Source organism: Lates calcarifer, linkage group LG5 (assembly GCF_001640805.2).
Source record: "Lates calcarifer isolate ASB-BC8 linkage group LG5, TLL_Latcal_v3, whole genome shotgun sequence".
Taxonomy (NCBI): Eukaryota; Metazoa; Chordata; class Actinopteri; family Centropomidae; genus Lates; species Lates calcarifer.
Window position 1 is genome coordinate 9,402,992 of NC_066837.1, and position 20,530 is coordinate 9,423,521.

A 20,530-nucleotide genomic window follows, 5' to 3' on the forward strand; every position below is an offset into this window, starting at 1 on the left:
TTATGTATCAGAGCTCCTCTGATTAAAAGCCAAAGCAAAGGTCAGACTCTGCTGGGTAACGGAGATATCGCCCAACTTCAGCTTTGCTCTCATGCCCAGCGGTTTGATAGCTCTAGCTGATGAGCTTCATATTACATTATGTGGAATGAGAGCCCATGGTTAGCCTCCAGGCTGTACATCAGTATGACATTACTTATCAGGAGCCTCTCAGGAGCCTCAACTCTCTGTTTTCTGGCTTTGCTTGTGTTCATAAATACTGATCAAACTGCCCCAGGACGTAAGAAAAACATATTTGAAATTATTTTCTTCGCCACGTCCTTCGTCCTCCTTCGTGAGCTGAAAACATTTTTTTGAACTTTATCTCCCTCTTATTTCCCCTCCCCTCCCCTCCACTAATCTTTCTACCACTTCTCACTCTCCAGCTCAGAGGGTCTTGACCTCTTGCTTTACCATATACACAATAAAATACACACAGACGCCAACACTGAGAAAATAAAGAAACGGCATGTCAGCAAAAGGCAGTGTATTTCACCACAGAGCATAGAGCCAAGGCACTGGGAAACAGAAAACAACAGCAGAAGACCTCCCTCTCTTCATCCTGCTCGCCTTTCAAAGTCTGCCGATCTGTTTATTTGTTTCATTGCCTTTTATCCCCCCCCACCACCACCCCCCAGACATTTTCCTCTCTGGTCGTTTTTCTCTCGGACACATCCAGTGCAATGACGACACTTACAAAAAAAACTTGTGTGAGTGGAAAAGGTAGGTTAGTTAACGACAAATGTTACAGCAACATTTACAGTTACAGTGATACTGTTAGACTGAGTGGTGTTTGTATTGTAAGGTTAACACACAGTGTCAGGCAAATACTTACAGTATTCTATGTACAGGAAGTATAAACATGCACAAAAAAAGAGCCATAAGTCACTATGAACACACACAAAAACAGACAAAATACACAGTTTAAAACAGTATTATAATAAGGCGTGTGGAAGTGCTCATGAGTAGCCTCATCCCCCTCAAAGCTATTTGGACCTAATACTCAGTGTGGGAGGAGCAGCCCAGCTGTGTCCTACTGCTGCGTACCAAAATGCACATCATGCCAATGTTGGGAACCAAATCAACATTTTCATTCCGCTTATTTTGGAGAGACATGCTTCTGATTGGCTGACAGGTATTCATTAAAATCACGTAAAAAGACCTCTAAAGTTTCTCCACATTTGTAAATCAGTGCACAAGGTATGTAAAACTGCAAGTAACCATAGCAACAGTACTTTTTTTTTTCTTTATGCTACATTACCAGCTAACTCCCACTGGTGAAACAGACATAAATAAGGTTGCAACTAGTGATTATTTTCATTAGTGATGAATCTTTTGGTAATTATTTTGATTACTTGATTTAAACTTAACATTAACTGATTTTTTTAGCACTTGTGGACATGGCAAAAGCTGTGAACACACCACTGAACTTTTAAGTTGATATGGCGAACTTGTTAGCAAACAGTTGCTTATTTACACATTCAGCAGACACAGAGCAACATAGACATTTATTTGATGTCGTGTTCCTGGCCATTATGATGAATCTAAGTCTAATATTCACTCTCTTTTGGCTCCATTTTTGGTCTCTACTAACTCCTGAGGGAAATATATGGCTCATTAGCTGCTAAATGATCTTTTCTAAATGCTTTTTTTTGGGCTAAAAACAGAAACAGTGCTCTAAAAGCAGTGACACTGAGCCAGGTTGCAGGCTATAAAACCAAAACAAAGAGCTCAAAGACGCTTAAATGCTGAACTGTAGAGTCAACTGAGAACTCTCTGTGGGTTTAACACTATTAGCAACCTTTACACACTGACCTCTTCCCTCGGTAACATATAAATATTAACTAGTGCAGCTTCAAGATGTCAGAAAATGGTGAAAGAGCCGAAGGCAACATCCTCCAACCAGCAGTCTGAAATTCAAACCCATTTAATGAGAGTAAACCTAATTAAATTAGCTACATCTGAGAGACTGGAACCAGCAAATGTAATTGACTACCACAATTATTGATGAATAATTCTGACTTATTGATCAACTAATCATTAGATCTAACTTTTTAGACCTTACCAAGGGTTAAAACTGACGTAAAAACATTTTTCGTTTTGGATTATTGGCATGATATTAGCCTCTGAGATGCCCCTGTATAGAAAATACCAGATACAGTAGAGAAAAGGATCTCACTGTGTATTTTCATCTGCATAATCTGTTTTGTTTCAGTCTTATAGGTAGACTTCTCACACTGACTGCTATAGCCATTATCAGTAACAGTTCAACCCTGTTATTTTCTGCCATTCCCTTAATGTTTACAGGACAAAAGATCAGGAGGAAGCTGTGTAACCCTATCCCAAAGTCTTCTTGTAAAGGGGATAGTTAGGATAATGCCTCAGTTTTAGTCTAGGCGATTGTGGTACATATACTGGGATGTTGGTGGGAAACAGAAGAAGGGCATAGGGATAGAGATGAACCATAATTCATGTGTTGTTTCTGTGTGTGTGTTTCTTTAAACCAAGAGGAGTCTCTAATTTGACCGTCTACTGTTTCTGTTCGAGAGGGAGGAGGGCGAACAATCTGTCTATTGTGCCAGAGAGAAGAGGAGAGGGACGGGATAAGAGGAGCACGACTCATTATCTGCAGCTGTTGATCTCCCCGTGTGGATGGTGGGATGAGGGGAATAAAGTAAGGAAGGAGAGAAGACAGTGCAGGAGAGAGCAGAGAGCGTAAGACAGATCCACCTCCTTCCTCTGTTAAAGATCACTGACAGGAACACTTGTGCAACCTTATCACATAACACAGCATATGACCAGTACGGGCCCAAACCCTCACCCCTCTCTCCCGCTCTCTCTCTCTCTGTCACATGTACATCAGGACAAGGCATTCTTCGTCTCGCTCTAAACTTTCTTTCCTACTTTTTCCGTCTTTCTTTTCGCTCTCTTTCCTCCCTGCTTGCTTGTTGCTCACTTAGCCTGGTCCAGCCACATTTCAACAGGCAGCCATCTGACTTGGTTTAGTGACAGGGTTGTCATCAGTCAAATATACATCTGAGAAAAACACTTTCAGTGCTCATGTAGTTGGTGTTTTTTTCTAATAATTTTTTATACATTTCTAAACATGTATATTAAGGAAAGAACACTTGAGTGCTACAAGTAGTAGAAAGTGACGTCTTTCCAGCATACACACATTTTTACAGGTTACAACGCAGGGTCTCGTCCTCTGTGACCCTCACAGTTTCCACAGGAGGCCAATGTAGGCCAACAGGTCCAGAGTCACTTCATGGCTCCACAGGTTCAGAGTTCAGTTAGATCCATTCTCCGGGTCAACTGACTGCTCCACAGGTCAGCGTTAATGCGCATCAGAACAAAGCTTGAATTCATGGCTGGTTTCACAGTTTACAGTCAAGAGGAGCCATCGTCTGCAGCGTGAAGGTCACTGCAGCATGATATCTTTGAGGTTTTCCTGCAGGATGGTGTCCTTGACGGCGTGGAAGACGAAGCGGATATTTTCTGTGTCCACCGCTGTGGTGAAGTGGTGGAACAGCGGCTTCCCTCGGTTTCTCCTTTTACGACTGAACGACTGCACCAGGAATGCCTGGAAGGAGTAAACTTAAGTAAGTTACAGTCACAGTTACAGTCTGCTTTCTGCAGCGACCTGATTTCTTAAATGTCGTATACAGGAGAAACCCTATTTCTATAATAGAGTCATGGCAAGAAAAGCGTGATTTTTCCTGGAGAAAGTCAGCCTCTTAGCAGTATATATACAGATAACCAGGTTTCTAATCTGCTCCTTACATGTCTGCCTGTGCATGACAAAGACCTCAGACAGTGTGGGGTGGGAGGATGAAAGGAAAAGGATTATTAAAAGTAGAGCTAAATATTTGGAATATTTACAGCCACATACATAATAATATCTGCATTTCTAGAGCTGAACATTTGTTCCCTGTCAACACTTCATAAACTCACAACCAATAAAAAAAAAAACTTATTCAGGTGCAGTTAGCAACGGAACCACTGTAGTAACCAGAAAATCAGTGCTTTTAGAACTTCACATTTTATAAAAAAATACCATTGCTTTAATATGCCTCTCTGCCTTTCAGCCATGAAAAGTGTCAAGTCACTTACACACAAGACAATAATTCAGGTGTACAGCTGACCACACCCAAAAGGTTAATGAAATTTCAGATAGCTACAAAGTAAAGGGACAGAAAACAGTTGTACAATGTAATATAAAGAGCAGGAATACAAGAATGCAACTGCTGCGAAGGTTCAAAAGTAAAACTATCATTAAGGCCTGTGGTCTGGTGGAGGAGTTGAGTCTGTCAGCCCAAAACATCTTGGCCCCCCCATCCTCCCTCTGTTTCACTGAGAGGGTTATACTCCAACATATCTTTTGCCAATATTTTTTAAAAAATGTGAGTCTCTACATGCTTTGATTGCTTTGATTGTGTGCCACCTTTTTCTGCTTTTGAAGTGATTTGTATCTTTGAGGTCATGCATCCCGATCAGGACGCACACTTTCTGTCTTTACATGAATTAATCTTACTCATTGCATACACTGATAGACTGAAAACCTGCATGTGTTCAGGGTGTGTAAAGTATATACGCTCGTTTTCTTAACATATGCGTGCGGGTGGGTGAAGGCATAAGTATGTGTGTGTACCTGTACGTCCTCTAGCCTGCGAGGGTCGCCCCTGAACTCGGGAAAGTTCTTGCGGATGTCAACCGTGCGAATTTTTTCCACCAGCAGGTCTGTTTTGTTGAGGAAGAGGATGATGGACACGTTGAGGAAGAGCTTGTTGTTGACGATCGTCTCGAAGATGTTCATACTCTCAACCAAACGGTTTGTCCTTCGATCCTCCATCAAGACCTGGAGTCACACACACACACACACGTTATCCCCTGGTTTTTTCAGGTTTATCTAAGCGCCAATTAAGGATTCAGTCGTCATCATATGACCGTTGATTTGAACTGGAGCCACAACTGAGGCAACAATCAAGTTTCTTCAGCCAACCACAAAGAGAGCTTTGTGTAAATCTCAAATGTTGTGTCTCTCTGATGTTTCTCATCCATTTCGTAATTTCTAAAAGTCAAGAGAATAATGATCAGACTGTCTGACGAACCTTGAATCCCTCACATCAGCATCACATGATCAGAAGTGGGTGTGTGCGCGCTCGAGCCGTTACCTGGTCGTACTCAGACGATGACACCATGAAGAGTATCGACGTGATCCCGTCAAAACACTGAAACCACTTCTGTCTCTGAGACCTTTGCCCTCCAACGTCCACCATCTTGAAAGGGATCTTCTTGATGACAAAGTCGTGCTCGACGATTCCTTTAGTCGCCTTCCTCGCAAACAAAATGTCCTGCTTGCTTGGAATATAGTTCTGAAAAAGGGAGATAAGTTTTGTTTTGTTTTTTTAAGTTGAAAGATGTGAAGTAATAGAGGATGAACTTAAGATTTAACAAGTCACTGTGACTCACCAGTTGTCCAATACGATCCAAGTTATCCAGGAAGTATTTCACTGACTCACTCTGCACACAGGAAGAGAAAAAAATCCATTACAGCTGCAAATGGAGGTGAATCATCTTATTACACATTAACCAAACTTAAAAGAACAAAATAATCAGGTTAAAGCATTTTATCTGATCATTATTTCTTTCACAGAAGCTGTCATACTGTGGTTATTGATTTAATAATACATCAACAAAAGGACAGAAAACGTGGCCGACCATAATCATATCAATCGCATTATGGTCTTTGTAACATACTGTGCTACTTGTGAAGCTACTTTGACGTGTAACACAGTGTTCCCAACAAATAACTAGACCATGAACTGAAGTGACTCAAGTGTTATAACTGAATCGAGACTGGGTCTCTGTGGTTATATGAGCCATGTCTTTATTAGCCTTGTCTGTGATCACACTTTGTACACATTGTCACACAGAAACTAACTATCAGCACGTTACATTTGACCTGGGAAGTTGGAAATTTAAACTGGAATGCCCCCTGAAGTCGGATTTGCGAGTCGTACGAGTTGGCCTAACCTCCCCAACCCCAACTTCAAAATGTTAGATGACCTGCTCTGTGCATCAACTTAAGTGAAGGCTGTGATAATATACTGTCTATTAGCACTTCTGTCTTACTTGAGTCTCAGTACACACAGCACTGTCCAGCTGTACAACAGTGTTTCTATGCGCAAAATACTGCCACTAATAACAATAACAGCAACAAGAAGCCTCCAGCTTCTTGTCCTGGAACGCAGTCAGCTCAGGGATGACGTCGTTCCCGGCTCCAACATCCGACCTCTGAGATAAATGGAACACAGCCTGTGACTCCATAAACACATTAAAGCTGCACCTATCAATATTTTTATATTAGCTTTGTATTTTTAGCTGATAAACAGTTACACTGCAATCGACCCCAGATTGTCACATTGTCCTTTGAAACATTGTTATTGTTAAAATCAATTATAGCCACTTGAAAGCATCGGTTGAGTTCATTTCATTTTAGTATGGTCAGGAAATCAATTAAACAGACCCTTGAAACTCAAGCTGTGCCATCCAGCACAGTGAGCATCAAGTCTGCATTCATCCTCATCAATGCTACAATACTGTGAGGTAGTAATGCGATTTAAGTGCAGGCTGATCGTCACTGTAATGGATTACACAGCCTGAGATAGTTTTAAGAGGCTGCTAATTGATTCTCATACTGTTCAGAGATGAATGGAAACTAGCAGGTGCCTGGAACAGAGGAAAAAGTCCAGTACATTCAGTTTTCTAAAGCACAGCGGCATAATGTGCACAATAGTTTGCTGCGGTGTCAGGTGTATGTGATTTGTAGTAAATGGGCTACGGCGTGCAAAATCAAAACGTCACTAACACAGCAAGGTTTTAAGCTGCAATAATTAGGTGTGTAATGTTCAAAGTTCCTTAAATATTCTTCCAAGCATTTATGATTCCTGACAATTGTTTAAAAATTGAACCTCCCTCTCCCTCTCTCTTAAACACACACACATTCAACAGGAAACAGCTGTGTGCGTGTGAAAACAGTGGGGAGAGACATGGGGGAGGGAGGGATTAGCAAGTCAGACAGAACCGAGTTACAAAGTCATTTTAGCACTACCATTACACACACACACACACACACAAAAATAGCATTATTCCTCCTTAAATCCATATCAACAGCAAGTTTTTCCAGATTTTCAGTTTATATCTCTGACCAATCAGAATCATTAAAAAAAGGCTGCTAAATTCACCCCAGTCGTCCCTGACATGTTGCGTAACGACCAGGAAACACGACCCCTGTGCGGGCGAGATGTGACCCCATGACCCTGCCGCTGACCTACAGTGTCACTGCAATAAGAAACACAAAGCCAGACGCTCTGATTGGTTCAGCAGAACGTGAACCGGAGGAGGGGGCTGGTTGGAGGGAAAAGCAGGGAGAGGGGAATTCCCAGAGATGAAGGGATACGCAAACACAGACAGAGACACAGACATACGTGAGAGCACACACACACATCATTTCCACAGACGCTTTAACTGCCATCAGCAGAAATGAAACAGCCTGATCATTCATGCAGTGGAAGCATCAAACTAAATATGAAAATAAATTCATTTTATTAGGACAGGGATGAGTTTTAGTGCCTTGTAATGCAGATCCATATGTAGTAAAACTAAAATATATCTGTGTGTGTGTGTGTGTGTGTGTGTGTGTGTGTGTGTGTGTGGTGTGTGTGTGTGTGGGTGTGTGTGGGTGTGTGTAGCTGAATAAGGCTGGAGGAATGTCTCCATTCATGGCTTGTATGGGTAGATTAGGGGCTTTATTACAGAATAGACCTGAATAAGCTCACATTCTGCTGTGTGTGTGTGTGTATGTGTGTGTTTGTGTGTGTTTGTGTGGCCACAGGTATATGTGTCACTTGCAAAGCATGTGTCGCTGGGTGTGCCACTACTGTTTGACGACCAAAGTCTTTCACTACGGGCTACAGTGCTGTATTACTGTAAAAATATCAAGTAATAATCTGGGCTGTAACTAACAATTCTTTTAATTATTGATTAATCCATTAATTACAGTTTCCAAGAGTCCATGGTGACATCTTCAAATTTCTTGTTTTGTCAACAATAGTTCGAAATTCAAATATAATATATTTATAATCGTGTAGACAGCAAATAATCGTGCTTGAGAAGTGAATATTTGGCATTTGATTCTCACAGCAGTTGCATGTTAGCAATTTAAGAAATTATAAATCTAACAGATCTCTTAGCGAATCTTTAATTTCCTGTGTTTTAATATGAAAAACATCTAGATACTGATTTTACTAAAAAGGAAATATGTAATCTATCTGGAAAAAAAATCAGTTTTAGTTTTTTGATTGTCCTGCAGTTTTTAGTTCTTAAAAAGCTACTTCTGTATAATTTTTATTTCCTTAAAATGGTTGCACATTAAAGAAAATATAATTGGTAACACTTAAAGTGAACAAACCGTCCTCTATACTTAAAGTTTGTCTGACTGTTGCTGTGGTAATTGTGCAGATTCACTTTGTCAGACTGATGTTGGTTTGTTTCCAGCGACAGCTTTGATGAGAAGAGTGTCGTCAAAACTGAGACACATTGTGGCAAAAACTATGAAAATAAAACCAAAAGAAAAAAGCTTGGTACATATGACATCATTCTAATGGGGGAAGTTCTCTGTTACTTGAAAGTAGTTAAGTGGAAGTAGCAATACCAGAGGGTAGATATGTTTTGCTTGAGTGAAAAATCCCAAAATATACTAAAAGTACCAAAAGCAAAAGCACTCAGTGCAGAAAGGCCCATTTCTGTGTATATTATATCACTGGATTATAATGAGTGGTGAGTTAATATACTGTGTGTATCACTTTAATGTTGCAGCAGGTTAAGGAGAAGCTAATTTTAAGTGCTTTATATATTGCTGGATAGTTTAATTTTTTAAATTGTCATCATTATCGACTGGCTCTCTACCACTTCATATACATGAAGCTGCTGAAACAAAAGAACCCACCCACAGTGTACTCACAGCACAGTATAGCCAAGATTACTTCATGAAGTAGCCTGCACCTCCACACTGAGCAGCAGAGATGTCCAGCTTGTAATCTCATCTACTCAACCATATGGAATGTGTGTGTGTGTGTGTGTGTGTTCATCTGTTCATCTCAGCCTCTTACACAGCCTCTGTACGTCTTTGTTGGACTTCAAAGTTCCCTGTACAGCGCAGCACTAAACTCATACCTCCTTTACTCAGGATGCCTGTGCTGCTGAGGACAAGAGCAACAGCAACCGTCACAGCATGATATACAGCCTTGTTTTTGTCAAGCAGAGGAGGTTTTGGTGTTTATATCCTATATCAAACTATGTGTTATCTGGGTGTGGTGGGAACACACAGAGCCCTGCAAGTAAACAAAAATCCTTACATGTGCGCGCTTTTGGTTTGTTTTTCTGTCACTATCTCTTTTCCCTCCCTCTGTATCCCCCTCTACTTTCCACCCCCTTCCTTTCTTCCTCTCATCGGACTCTCTTTTTCTCTTCCAACCCAACCCACCCCCCATCTCCCTCTGCCTGCCAGTGGCCCAGCTCCAGCTGTGCCTGGGAAAAGCTGACTGTGGTATCCCCGGAAAACCTCTCCGAGAGAGATGAGAGAGAAGCGGGGGGGTGGAGACTATCTAACTCAGCACATTTACTCCACAGTAGACTTTTTTGTTTTTCTTTGAAAGGTTGAGGCTGGTGATACTCTATATTTTACTTATTATCTCATGAAAAGACCAAAAACCAACAACATGTTCGCCTGTTTCAGTATTTCATAATTTTCCCACTCTGTACGTGACACTCACAGCCCTCGTTCCTAATGAAGCTGTAAAGAGGTTACACATGTACCCTTCACTTTAAAAAAGGTTTAGTCATTTCCTAAAGCAGCTGGGTACTGCAGTTTTTAGCAACTAGGAGCAAAACAGGAACAAAATGTTCATTTTTAGTGCTATTTTTACTCACAGAGCCACAAGGGAATTCCTGTATTTTTTTTTTTTTTTTAGGTCTTATTCTCATAATTGTGGCAATTCTAGCAAAGGGTCATGCTGACGCTGCACTAGGCACCTCCGTTCCAGAGATTCTGGAAAAACTTGACTCCGGCAGAACAGTGTATATTGGGGCAAAAGTTTTCCGAATAGTTACGTTTGACATTACCCCAAAACAAAAGTAAACGCAGAGAGTGACCCGGGGTTAGCTATTATGCTTGTTAACTGCATGAAGATCTACATCCTGGGCGAACTGCCAGCTACAACTAAACAGCTGCCTGTTGATCTCAGTTCATCTACTCATGGTTTGTTTACATATCTGTGGCTGTGGATTGCTGCTGATTTAGCGTATGTGCATGCAGGAGAAGAGGTGGCAAACAACAGAGGATTTGTTTATGTTTTGTCTTTTATGGAAATGCAAGAAAAGTAACTTTTTTGTGATAGAAATATGACTGCAGATGAGTAGTTGTGAGTTGTAACCAACTTAGCTTGGTTAATACAGGATCTGCTTTGTGTCATTTGTATAAATTATAAGCTTAGGAGCTTGTCTTAATATAGGTTGTGATCAACAGAGGAGATAAGAGCAAAATCATCATGACTCATTAGCCAGTAATGATAAACAATCATGAAAATAAGACGCAGGTTGGAAAAGACAGACATTTTCCTACGTTGCACATGTTCTAGTGAGCGTTCATAGCTGCAGGTTGGTGTATGTGGGACTCACTCAAAATAAACAGCCAGTGCAACTCTGTGGCTCACTGACGTAGTTTTAACAGTTTTCGGATGATAATGAAAGTCTATGGCACAGAGGAATAAGCTGTATCCAGCTTACACTTGTCCATTTCATTGCTGTTTTTTGTCTTTTCATGGGATTTTGCTATGACAGTAAGAAAAATATAGAATATCAAGAGCCTTATCCTTTAAGGCAGAGTGATGTCTGCAGGCCTGCACAGCTGTAGCATACTGGTTTTATCATACAGCGACTCCAGATAAGACAAGGCAGTCTGACCCAAAGCTGTGCACTGACATCTCCCACACACACAGACACACACACACACACTCACAGACACACGCACTAATACACACAAACATGTATACAGTATGATAAGCCAGAGTGGGGGACGGAAGTGGCTTCTGTCTGACTCCAGATTGTTTTGTCACTGATAAATGTGTAACAAGGTAAAAGGTTAACCTTGCAGCTCTAAGCAGACAGTAAAGCTGCAGTGTCACTTTCAATAAAGAACAAATAAACAAGCTGCCACGGCTGATACAAAGCGCGCTGACGACAAGACCAGCTGGTAATGCCAAAGCTGTGAGACATCGGCAGCGTTGACAATATGGTTAAGTGATCATTCATGACATTCTGTTGAACCATTAAGTGTCATTAACAGTCTGTCTGGCCCGTCACGGCATATTTGTAGACACTTGTTGAGGCAAGTGCTTCTCCAGCCCTTCTGTTGCTCACAAATCGTTGTTAAATTACAGTAAGTGGCGGCTTTAGACCAGTCTCAATTTGTTTGGTTCTCTTCAGATAGCAGAGAAAAAGATGAACTTAGACAGCTGGGGAAAAAACAAAGGATGGTCTGACCAGTGATCGTCTTAAAAAAAAAAAAAAAAAGAGCCGCCAGACATCCTGTGTTATTCTCACTGGACATCTTATATGAAATCTGTGAGCATTTCAGTCTGGGCGTGATTTATTGTTATTATAATATGATTGTCTTATTAACCTATATTACAAAAAAGGCAAGCTTTCATCTGACCCAACAGACATAATATAATTTAGTCTTATTTGATATAAAACTGTCCCAATTTTTTTCCCATAAAGATTTAATCAAAATAATAACCAACCATACAAGCAGTTCAGTAAAACTAAAAACCAATGTGATGTTGTAACATGCTCACATGCTAATGTATAACAGGTTAGGATTTACCATATTCATCCATCCATCCATTATCCATACCGCTTATCCTTAAGGGTCACAGGGGGGAAGCAGCCTATTCTGTGACACTGGGTGAGAGGCAGGGTACACCCCGGACAGATCACCAGTCCATCGCAGGGCTGACATACATATAAACCATTCATACTCACACCTACAGGCAATTTAGAGTCACTGGGTGGCCAGTCTCAGGCTAATTTAATTAGTTCAACATGACTAATAACCCTGACTTGTACTACAGGTGTGATCACCCCATCATGATTGGCCCAAAGTAGTCACATGACACACGCATTTACAAGACAATAAAATAGGTGTAATATGTAATAATTATAAAATATATACAGCTTACCCCAACTTTCACTAGAATATTTGGTGATTTACTTAATGAGAGTGAGCTGTGCCTGCTGCATTTTGTGTCATGGTTTCAGTCTTGGTTACAGAACCCCCGATGTTCACCATCTTGGGTTTGCCTGTTAGCATGCTAACATTTGCTAAGGAGGATTAAGCACTACAGTACAGCTGAGGCTAATGGTAAAGCCTTAAGTTTGATTCTAAACCAGAGTACTTTAGAATAATTTAGACCCAATGTTAGAGGGGATCACAAGAGATATTACACAAAAGAAAAAACTAATTTAAGGGCAATCAATCCAATAGCTGGTGAGACATTTTGCTGCCGGAGCTAGAGAAATAATCAGGAGATCATCAATGTTGTTTGAAAGTGATAACTTTCATATCCATCCAGTCATTTTTGAAATCTTTCAGTCTGGACCAAAGTAGGCAACTGACTGACACTGCTGTCCCTAGAGCCACTAGCACGGCTTTGTTGGAGAGTAGGTGATGAATCAGATGATCCTCTCAAGAAACACAGCATCAACAACACCTACCTCCACTACTCACTGATAACAAAGCTCTTAGGTAAAAAGAGGGCACAGATTATCAGTGTAACATTATAATGTATATGAAAGATGTTTTTAAAGTATTTCTACCCTTTAAAATACCTGGCATTTTCAATAAAAACACAAAGAGTGTGACTAATTTTACAGTGAAAAAAAAAAATCCAACCTTGAGTGAAGTTTGCACCCCACTGGTTTTGATCAGTGTGTGTTTAAAATATTAGGGTTAAAAGGAAAAAGAATTACACTGCAATCTACAAGCGTTTCAAATTGTGTTTGGTGCAGTGTAGCGTGGCAGATGAAACTCCGCAGGGCTCCACTTCACCGGCTCCATTTCCAGTCAAGAGAAAAATAATTACATCTTTGGAAAGTCGCCAAACAATAAAAGGAGGAGAGGTAAGGAAGGAGAAAAAACTTCCGCAGGCTTCACGCAGTGCAGTGCTATTTCACTGACTTGACAGGTAAAAACATTTCTGATATTATCCACTTACTTCATCTGATGTTTATAGCATGTCAGTGGCTATTAGCCCTGTGTAAACTGGCTGTGGTAAATCAGTTACGATGAAGATAACTGCTACTCTCAACTGCTGGCGTCACTGAAGTGATGTGGAAATATTTATGAAGCTGGTGGCAAAAACATTTACGGCCACAGGCACTACAGAACTGGAAAAACATACAAATTAAAGCTTTATTAATGTTATTTTCTGGCGTAATTCCTAAATACAACAGCTTACAGTAGAGTGAGGTCCAAAAGATAGAGAAGAGTGATGGGTGTTCAGTCCCAGGTCACTCACTGGACACTTTGGCTACATTAAATGAGAAAACTCATGTCAGCCGGTGAGTAATCTATGAGTAAACATGACTCTCAGTGTCAGTGAATGAACTGGAGGCTGGTTTTTGATGCAGACGTTCATGAGAGGATTAGTGGAAGTGGCTTATCTTTGACATCTGGAGGTTAGGACACATTCAAAGGGTCAAAAGGTCATTGGAAAGCAAAAAATAAAAAACACATTTATACTAGACAAAATATATAACTAAAATATAACAACTGCATTATGTTTATTTTTAAGACTTTCCTCTAATGTTAGCTTTTTTCCCTTGTTAAAAACTAGATAATTCTTCCTCTTCAAACTTATAAATACTCTTTGGTTCACGTTATCTAACACATAGACGACGAACCATAAACAGACATTGCTTTGTTTTGTTTTGTAGGGTATAAGATTAAAATTAATCAAGATAGCAACACGCTCTTTTCATGTAATTAGCCTAAAAGCCTTTTCATCAGGCTTGAAACAACACTCAGTACAGGAACACATACACACACACTAATGGACACCACTGGAGTCGGCTTATACCACCTAATATTCCATATCCACAAGTTAAAAGGCTGGGAACTACAGACTGCTGCATGAGTATTTATTTTTTATTTTTTTGACTATGACTGAAAACCAGTACAGTTTTTTCTTCCATCCCAGGTGATGAGAGTGAACTAACATTACACAAAAATATTCTTTTCCTGAACTAATCCTTTAAAATCCTTTGAATTGCAAAATCTTCCTTTAATAATCTTTTATTGCTCTTCAAAACTCACCAACCAGTTCAACAACTCAACAACCAACACCGGCAAACTAAAACCCTAACACCACATGTTACAACTGAGAGGACACAAAAACTAGCGCACAGGCAGACGAGCTTAAGTGAAGTCTCTGAAAATAGTTGAGTAAATACAAATTTGGCTTTCAGTTACAAGTCAGAGCAGAGGAACATGTTTGGAGTGTGACAGGTGGAGTCCTCTCATATCTACTCACCAGCTGGAACTCGGAGCGCCGTGCGTAGGCCTCTTGTATGCCAGTGTCCGCCCAGAGCGCGCTCAGTGCCATCACGTACAGCTGAAACTCGCTGGGCTCGACCCCCGAGGCGCCCACGCGTCCCTCCCACGACATCACCAGCATGCCCTGCTTCTCGTTCTCACAGCTCTGCCAGCTGATGCCCAGCTTGTCCCGGGCGTCCACCAGCACCCGCATGCCCTACACGGACACACACACAAGCAGGAAGATTACAAGGCTTGAATGTAGTGAAGCGGTGCAACAACTGTTATTTCTAATGTCAGCAAAACTGTGCAAATGTTTCCTGACCACACGGATGAAGAAAACAACCTTGCACCGCACTGCGCTGCTTCCTGGGAAAAACGTCAACACTGGGTTTAGCTTCACTGGTAAACATGGAGTAACTTTAACAGTCAAGCACAAGTCTCTGACACACACACACACATATTCAAACACATGCATGTGTGGCTGCTGGTGGTTTTTCTGAAGAAAACCATGTGGTCTGATCTGTGTGGGAGGTCTCCTCCTGAGTGATCAAAGTAGCCAACACACACACACACACACACAGAGAGAGAGAGAGAGAGAGAGATATTCAGTATTTTATCTGTTTCGCCTCTTTATTGTTATTTTTATTCAACCTTTTTCATCCATTCCCCCTGCACCTCCCGATATGTTCTGCAGCCAATTTAATTGAAGCTTTTTTTTTTTTTTTTTTTTAGTGGTTTGGCTACAGTTCTGATTTGAACCTTACTGTTTCTACTTTTGTTATCCAATTAATTTTGTTGCTTGTTCTTTAATATCTTTTTCTCTGCGTCTACTTTTGGGGCCTAATAATTGACTGTGATGTGAGCCATATTTCATAGCATCTTAATGTTCAATATGTACCCTATAAATAAGATTCTCTAATGTATTGATTGACACAACAGAAGACTCGGCAGCAAACACTATCGGTGAACCACAAAGCGTTTCAGAGGTCACAGTAAGTTAAGAGATGAGTGTGTGTATGTGTGTGGTTTGTGTCTGTCAGTGACTCATGACCACCTAACTCTTGTGCAATAGTCAAGTCAAGTCAAGTTTATTTGTGGAGCTTAATACCCACAACATCAACAGTCCCTGCCACAGCTCAACTTTATCTCCACAAAGGCAAAGAACATCCTCTAAAATACCCTGAGAGAGGACAATAATGTGGAAGAAATCTTAAACAAAGAAATTTGAAGAGAGGATAGATGGGAGTGCAACGGAAGTTAAAAAAAAAGGCAAATACTACAAAATAAACTATTGCAGCTCCTACAGTATGTGTGTGTGTGTGTGTGTGTAGTCTGTCTGGGATGCCCTGTTATGAGTGCGTGCGGTGGTGTGTGTTTAAGTCTGATCCCTCATTTACGACTTTTTTTGTCTTTACCGTAGGAGTGAGCAAGACAGACAAGGAAATCCCAGAATGTGACTCGCGTTAAAACACAAAGACACAAATGTAATCATAATCTAACACACATGCACATCACACACCAGCTTGCTGGTGGTGAAATTACTAACAGAGAGTCACTGTGAGGGAGCCTCGAGTCACATCCAGTCATGACTACCATCTCTGTAATTGTTTACTTTTTTTTTCCTGTCTGTGAACCAGCATGAACCTTATCAGTTTACTAATCTGTGTATTTGTTGCACAATCCACTTTATTCTTGAAATGTTGCCATTTTTTGCCCATATTTGGAGGATAATACCAGAATATCCTTCTCATTCTGTCATGTGATGATTGTTTTATTAAGGCATTCAGGCGCTCCTTGTCAATTTACATCTGGAAATAGCGATTATACATGTTCAGGTTGTTATAATGGGAAGTCATCCATAAATGTTCCTTTTTCTTGTTGACACTCTGGACATGTTGCTACACAGATAAAAGAGCACCACAGAGACGCCTCAGCGTTTATTCTGGTCGACTGTTATCCATTTGTCCTTCATGTATTCAAGTGAAATTTCACAACTCGTACTGTAAACTCAAGTATAATTTACCTTAATCCTGCCTTACCACTGGTATTTCAACTTTGCTGTCTGTTTTAGGAGAACTTTCTGGCAATAACATGGAAAAGTTTGACTGTACTTGCTGATAAGGACCTAACGAATGCAACATTTATTTTGTATAGCATTGTTAATCGCTGTTTACAGTAACTGGCTGGAAGTGGCAGAAGTCTCTTTCATTTATCAGTATTTTGTAATTATACAGTGGCTGCCTTCCTGCATTGAAATTGTTCACCCCATGAACTGCACTATCAGATGATCAGTGCCTCTTCTCCCCCTGCCCTGTATCAAATAAGCGTTTAGTAGTAATTAACCTGTTCGTCCTGTTCAGTTTAATTATTACAAACTGTGTATTTTATTATTTAAATCCTGTGAAGATCCTAAAGTTTCCATCGTTTTGAAATATGATGAGTTTTGGGTCTTCAGTGGCTTAAATGTGGAGCTGGACTAAGCTGATAAAGAATATTTAGTGGCTGAAACTGACAAAATGAACGACAACGATGTAACTTTTCCTAATTCCTTTGTTAAACAGCAGCTGCTGTGGCCTCTTGTGGCAGTTACGGGATGATGGTAAATGCTAAAACAGTACCAGTGGAACAAATAGGAAAGATTAATACAGTATGTGAACTGACTCAGTAACTGACACAGTAATATCTCCTGTATATAAAGCTACAGCTCACACCAGACCGAGTGAACCTGTAGCAGAAAAACCTGAGAGTGTATTGAGGTGAGCGATGGTGTGTTTTATTGCTTATGAAGTCAACTTTTTACTTTACAAGAGAAGGAATATGCTACTTATTCTTTCAAAGCTAACATGGTCTTGCTACTTAAAGGGAATATTAAAGGAAATTTGTTGAAAAGGGAGCAAAGAAAATCAGCAAATTGCTCCATTTGTTTGACTGTCAACTTGTGTCATTACCTCTGTTTCCTAGTAGCTTGCTGCCTATATTTAGTATGTGCACCTCGGCAGACTTAACTTACATAAAGCTCCAATTTTTCAGCTGAAATTAAGTGGACTCATTTATATCGTGAGAAACTTTGACAAGGATTACACTGGAGATTTATTATTTACTGCAGGTATAATTACTGAGCTGCACCACACCTGAACTCCACCTCTGTTATTTTTTTTATAAGCCTAGTTGTGCCACACACCTGCGTGTTCTCTTCCAGCTTTATCCCTCCTTCCTTCCCGCTTTGTTCTCCTCCTTTGTCATTAGGTTCCCATGAAAGGGGAGATTCTCAACACCCGGCAGGTGAGGCTGATCCAGCACCAACACCCCAAACCACAGGCCGCAACCCAGTCAAACCAGCAGTGGTTCTCTGCTTCATTAATGACAATCTGATGAGTGATTTTTACATACACACAGTAAGTTTTGTTTTAAAGTCATTTACTGTTATTTTCTTTTTTATACTAATTAGTATATCTTCATTCTCAGGTCTCTAGTTGCCAATAAATTGTTTCTAAGTGATATATAATGTTATTCCACATTATAGTAATTAGTACTGCATTGACAGGTCGACTTACAGTCTGCTGGTGGGTCACTAACCTCAAATTCATGCTGTGCAGCCAAACATTGTTCAAATACACACTATTTTATTTTTAATTTTAGTGGAGATGCAAAAGTCGCCAAAAATACCAAACATGGCTGGATTTTGATTAATCAATTAATCTTTTGATGACATCACCAAAAGATTAATTGATTAATCCAGGAAATAATCAATGGATTAGTAAATGATACTGTCTACACTGTGCAATAAGACTGCTTGAACAAAGTTAAAGCTACTTAAAGCCAAATTAAAGGAGAAAGATCCATCCACCAAGTAAGCAAGATGTCAACTTCAGCTCAGAGAAGAATGTGATGGACACACGTCACCATTTCCTGATATTCTATAGTCCAAACAAGTATTAGTTAGTCAAGACACTTACTGAGATTAGAGAATACTTTTGGGGTTGGGCTGTCGATCTGACTCAGCAAGTAACTGGAAGACACCACCTCTTCACTGGATTTACTGTATATTAATGGAAGGATTAATCGTTCTCAGGATGCTGAATAATGACAGGGTGATTTGACACGATTACTGGCATGTACTTGTCATGTTGATATTTCTATATGATGGTGCAAAAGCACGTCCTCTGAATGTGGGCAGGGCAGACACAGATGCTGCTCTGAAGAAAACGCCCCTTACAGAGGAAATAAACAACATTTCCAATCATGTAATTACTTGCTTGTTGTTGCCTCTTCTATCTGCGCCTACACATCCTGCATAGTGGTTTTTTTTTCCTGCAGTTTAGATGGTGGCGGAGTCTGAGTGTATGGGGGCAGTGGTGGTTTCTGTTCTGATCTGGCCCCGTGACTGCACCGCCACTGTATGCTGGTATTCGGGGCAGGGTGCTGAATGTATACACTGCCTTGGGCTCTGCAGAAGTGCAGGCTCTTATCATCCTTGTCTGGGCTGTGTGGCACTCAGGGCGGATGTGCTCATCCCTCGGGAATAGTCTGGTATTGTTAGCTGGTGAAAGAGGCCCAGCCATGACAGCAAACAAAGGGAGAGCACACACACACACACACACTCACACACACACACACTCACACACTCACTCACACACTTCAGGATAAAAATATGTACTATGTCAACAAACCTCTCTGTGTGGTTCAAGAATGTTTTTCTCAAACAAAACATCAATTTAAAATAAGAACAACACCAAAACGTGCTGACAGCAAAGATTATAGATTATAGATTTACAGATATAGAGCATTAAACTTTGGACGCAAGGCTATAAAGTTTGCTGAAGGCCTAAAGCAGTTCTATTTCCCATGAAACCTTGTGCTTACCTTGAGTATATTCTCATAGATAGTGTCCCGGAAATCCAGCAGTGCTTTCTGATCAAACTCCTGCCCGTTGATGATGCGCATCTGTTTGAGGAATGTGGACTTTCCGCTCTCTCCGGCCCCGAGCAGGAGGATCTTCACCAGCCGGCGGACGGCTCTCCTCTCCCGTGCGAGCATCGCGTCGATCTCGCGGCTCCTGCGTCGCGCCTCGCGCTCCTGCGCCGCGTCCCTCTCCCGGCTCCTCTCCTTGCTACCGCCCGGGTCCCGGCTGGCGTCGGCCGGGAGCAGGCAGCGGCTCAGGGTGCGGACCACTCCCGACATGGCGAGTCGTGGGGGGGAGGAGGGAGAGAAACAAGTTCACCGAAACTTCAGTGGGAAAATGTTCATTATAGGACGTGACCTCTGGGGTGGAAATGGCCCAGTCCGGTTAAGACTACATCCACCTGATGAATAACACGTTTCCCCGCGTTTAAATAAATAAAGTCTACATTTAGATTCAGTGGGTGAAGTGGTTATCTAGTCTCCAACCGGCAGACAACCCGTGTCCATCTTGGTTAGACCGCGCCATCAACAAAAATCACTCCGGACAGATGAGAAACGAAACTAGAAAATGTTGAAAAAAGTTGAAAAGTTTAGATGGTTAGAGCTCCGTCCATCCAACAACGCACAACAGTAGTAACGGCAACGCAAAGACTCACACAGTGGGACAGCCCATCCAAACTAAACATAGCCAGCGGTTTGTGAACTTGGGCAGCGGAGAGAGAGAGAGAGAGAGAGAGAGAGAGAGAGAGAGAGAGAGAGAGAAGGGACCGGAGCTCACCGACAGGAGGCGCCACAGAGCGCTGTAAGGAAGAAGGAGTGACAGTCAAAGACCAGTTCCAGATGAGCTGTGTCTCAATGAGGAGCCATACTGGATATAAGGATATTAAGAACTTAGACCACAAACCATTTATAGGATGTTTAGATTTATTACTT

At 41.1% G+C, this 20,530-nt stretch overlaps 1 protein-coding gene across 1 annotated transcript; it reads right to left on the minus strand.

Moving 5' to 3' along the window:
* Positions 1–508: 508 nt before the first annotated feature.
* gna12a (guanine nucleotide binding protein (G protein) alpha 12a) lies at positions 509–20,327 on the minus strand. The gene is made up of 6 exons (XM_018684439.2): positions 19,559–20,327; positions 14,691–14,909; positions 5,509–5,559; positions 5,211–5,411; positions 4,688–4,894; positions 509–3,619 (listed from the first exon to the last, which is right to left on the minus strand). Exons 1-6 carry the CDS (start codon positions 19,874–19,876, stop codon positions 3,458–3,460), a joined length of 1,158 nt encoding a protein of 385 aa, XP_018539955.1. The 5' UTR covers positions 19,877–20,327; the 3' UTR covers positions 509–3,457.
* Between the last annotated feature and the right edge of the window lie 203 nt (positions 20,328–20,530).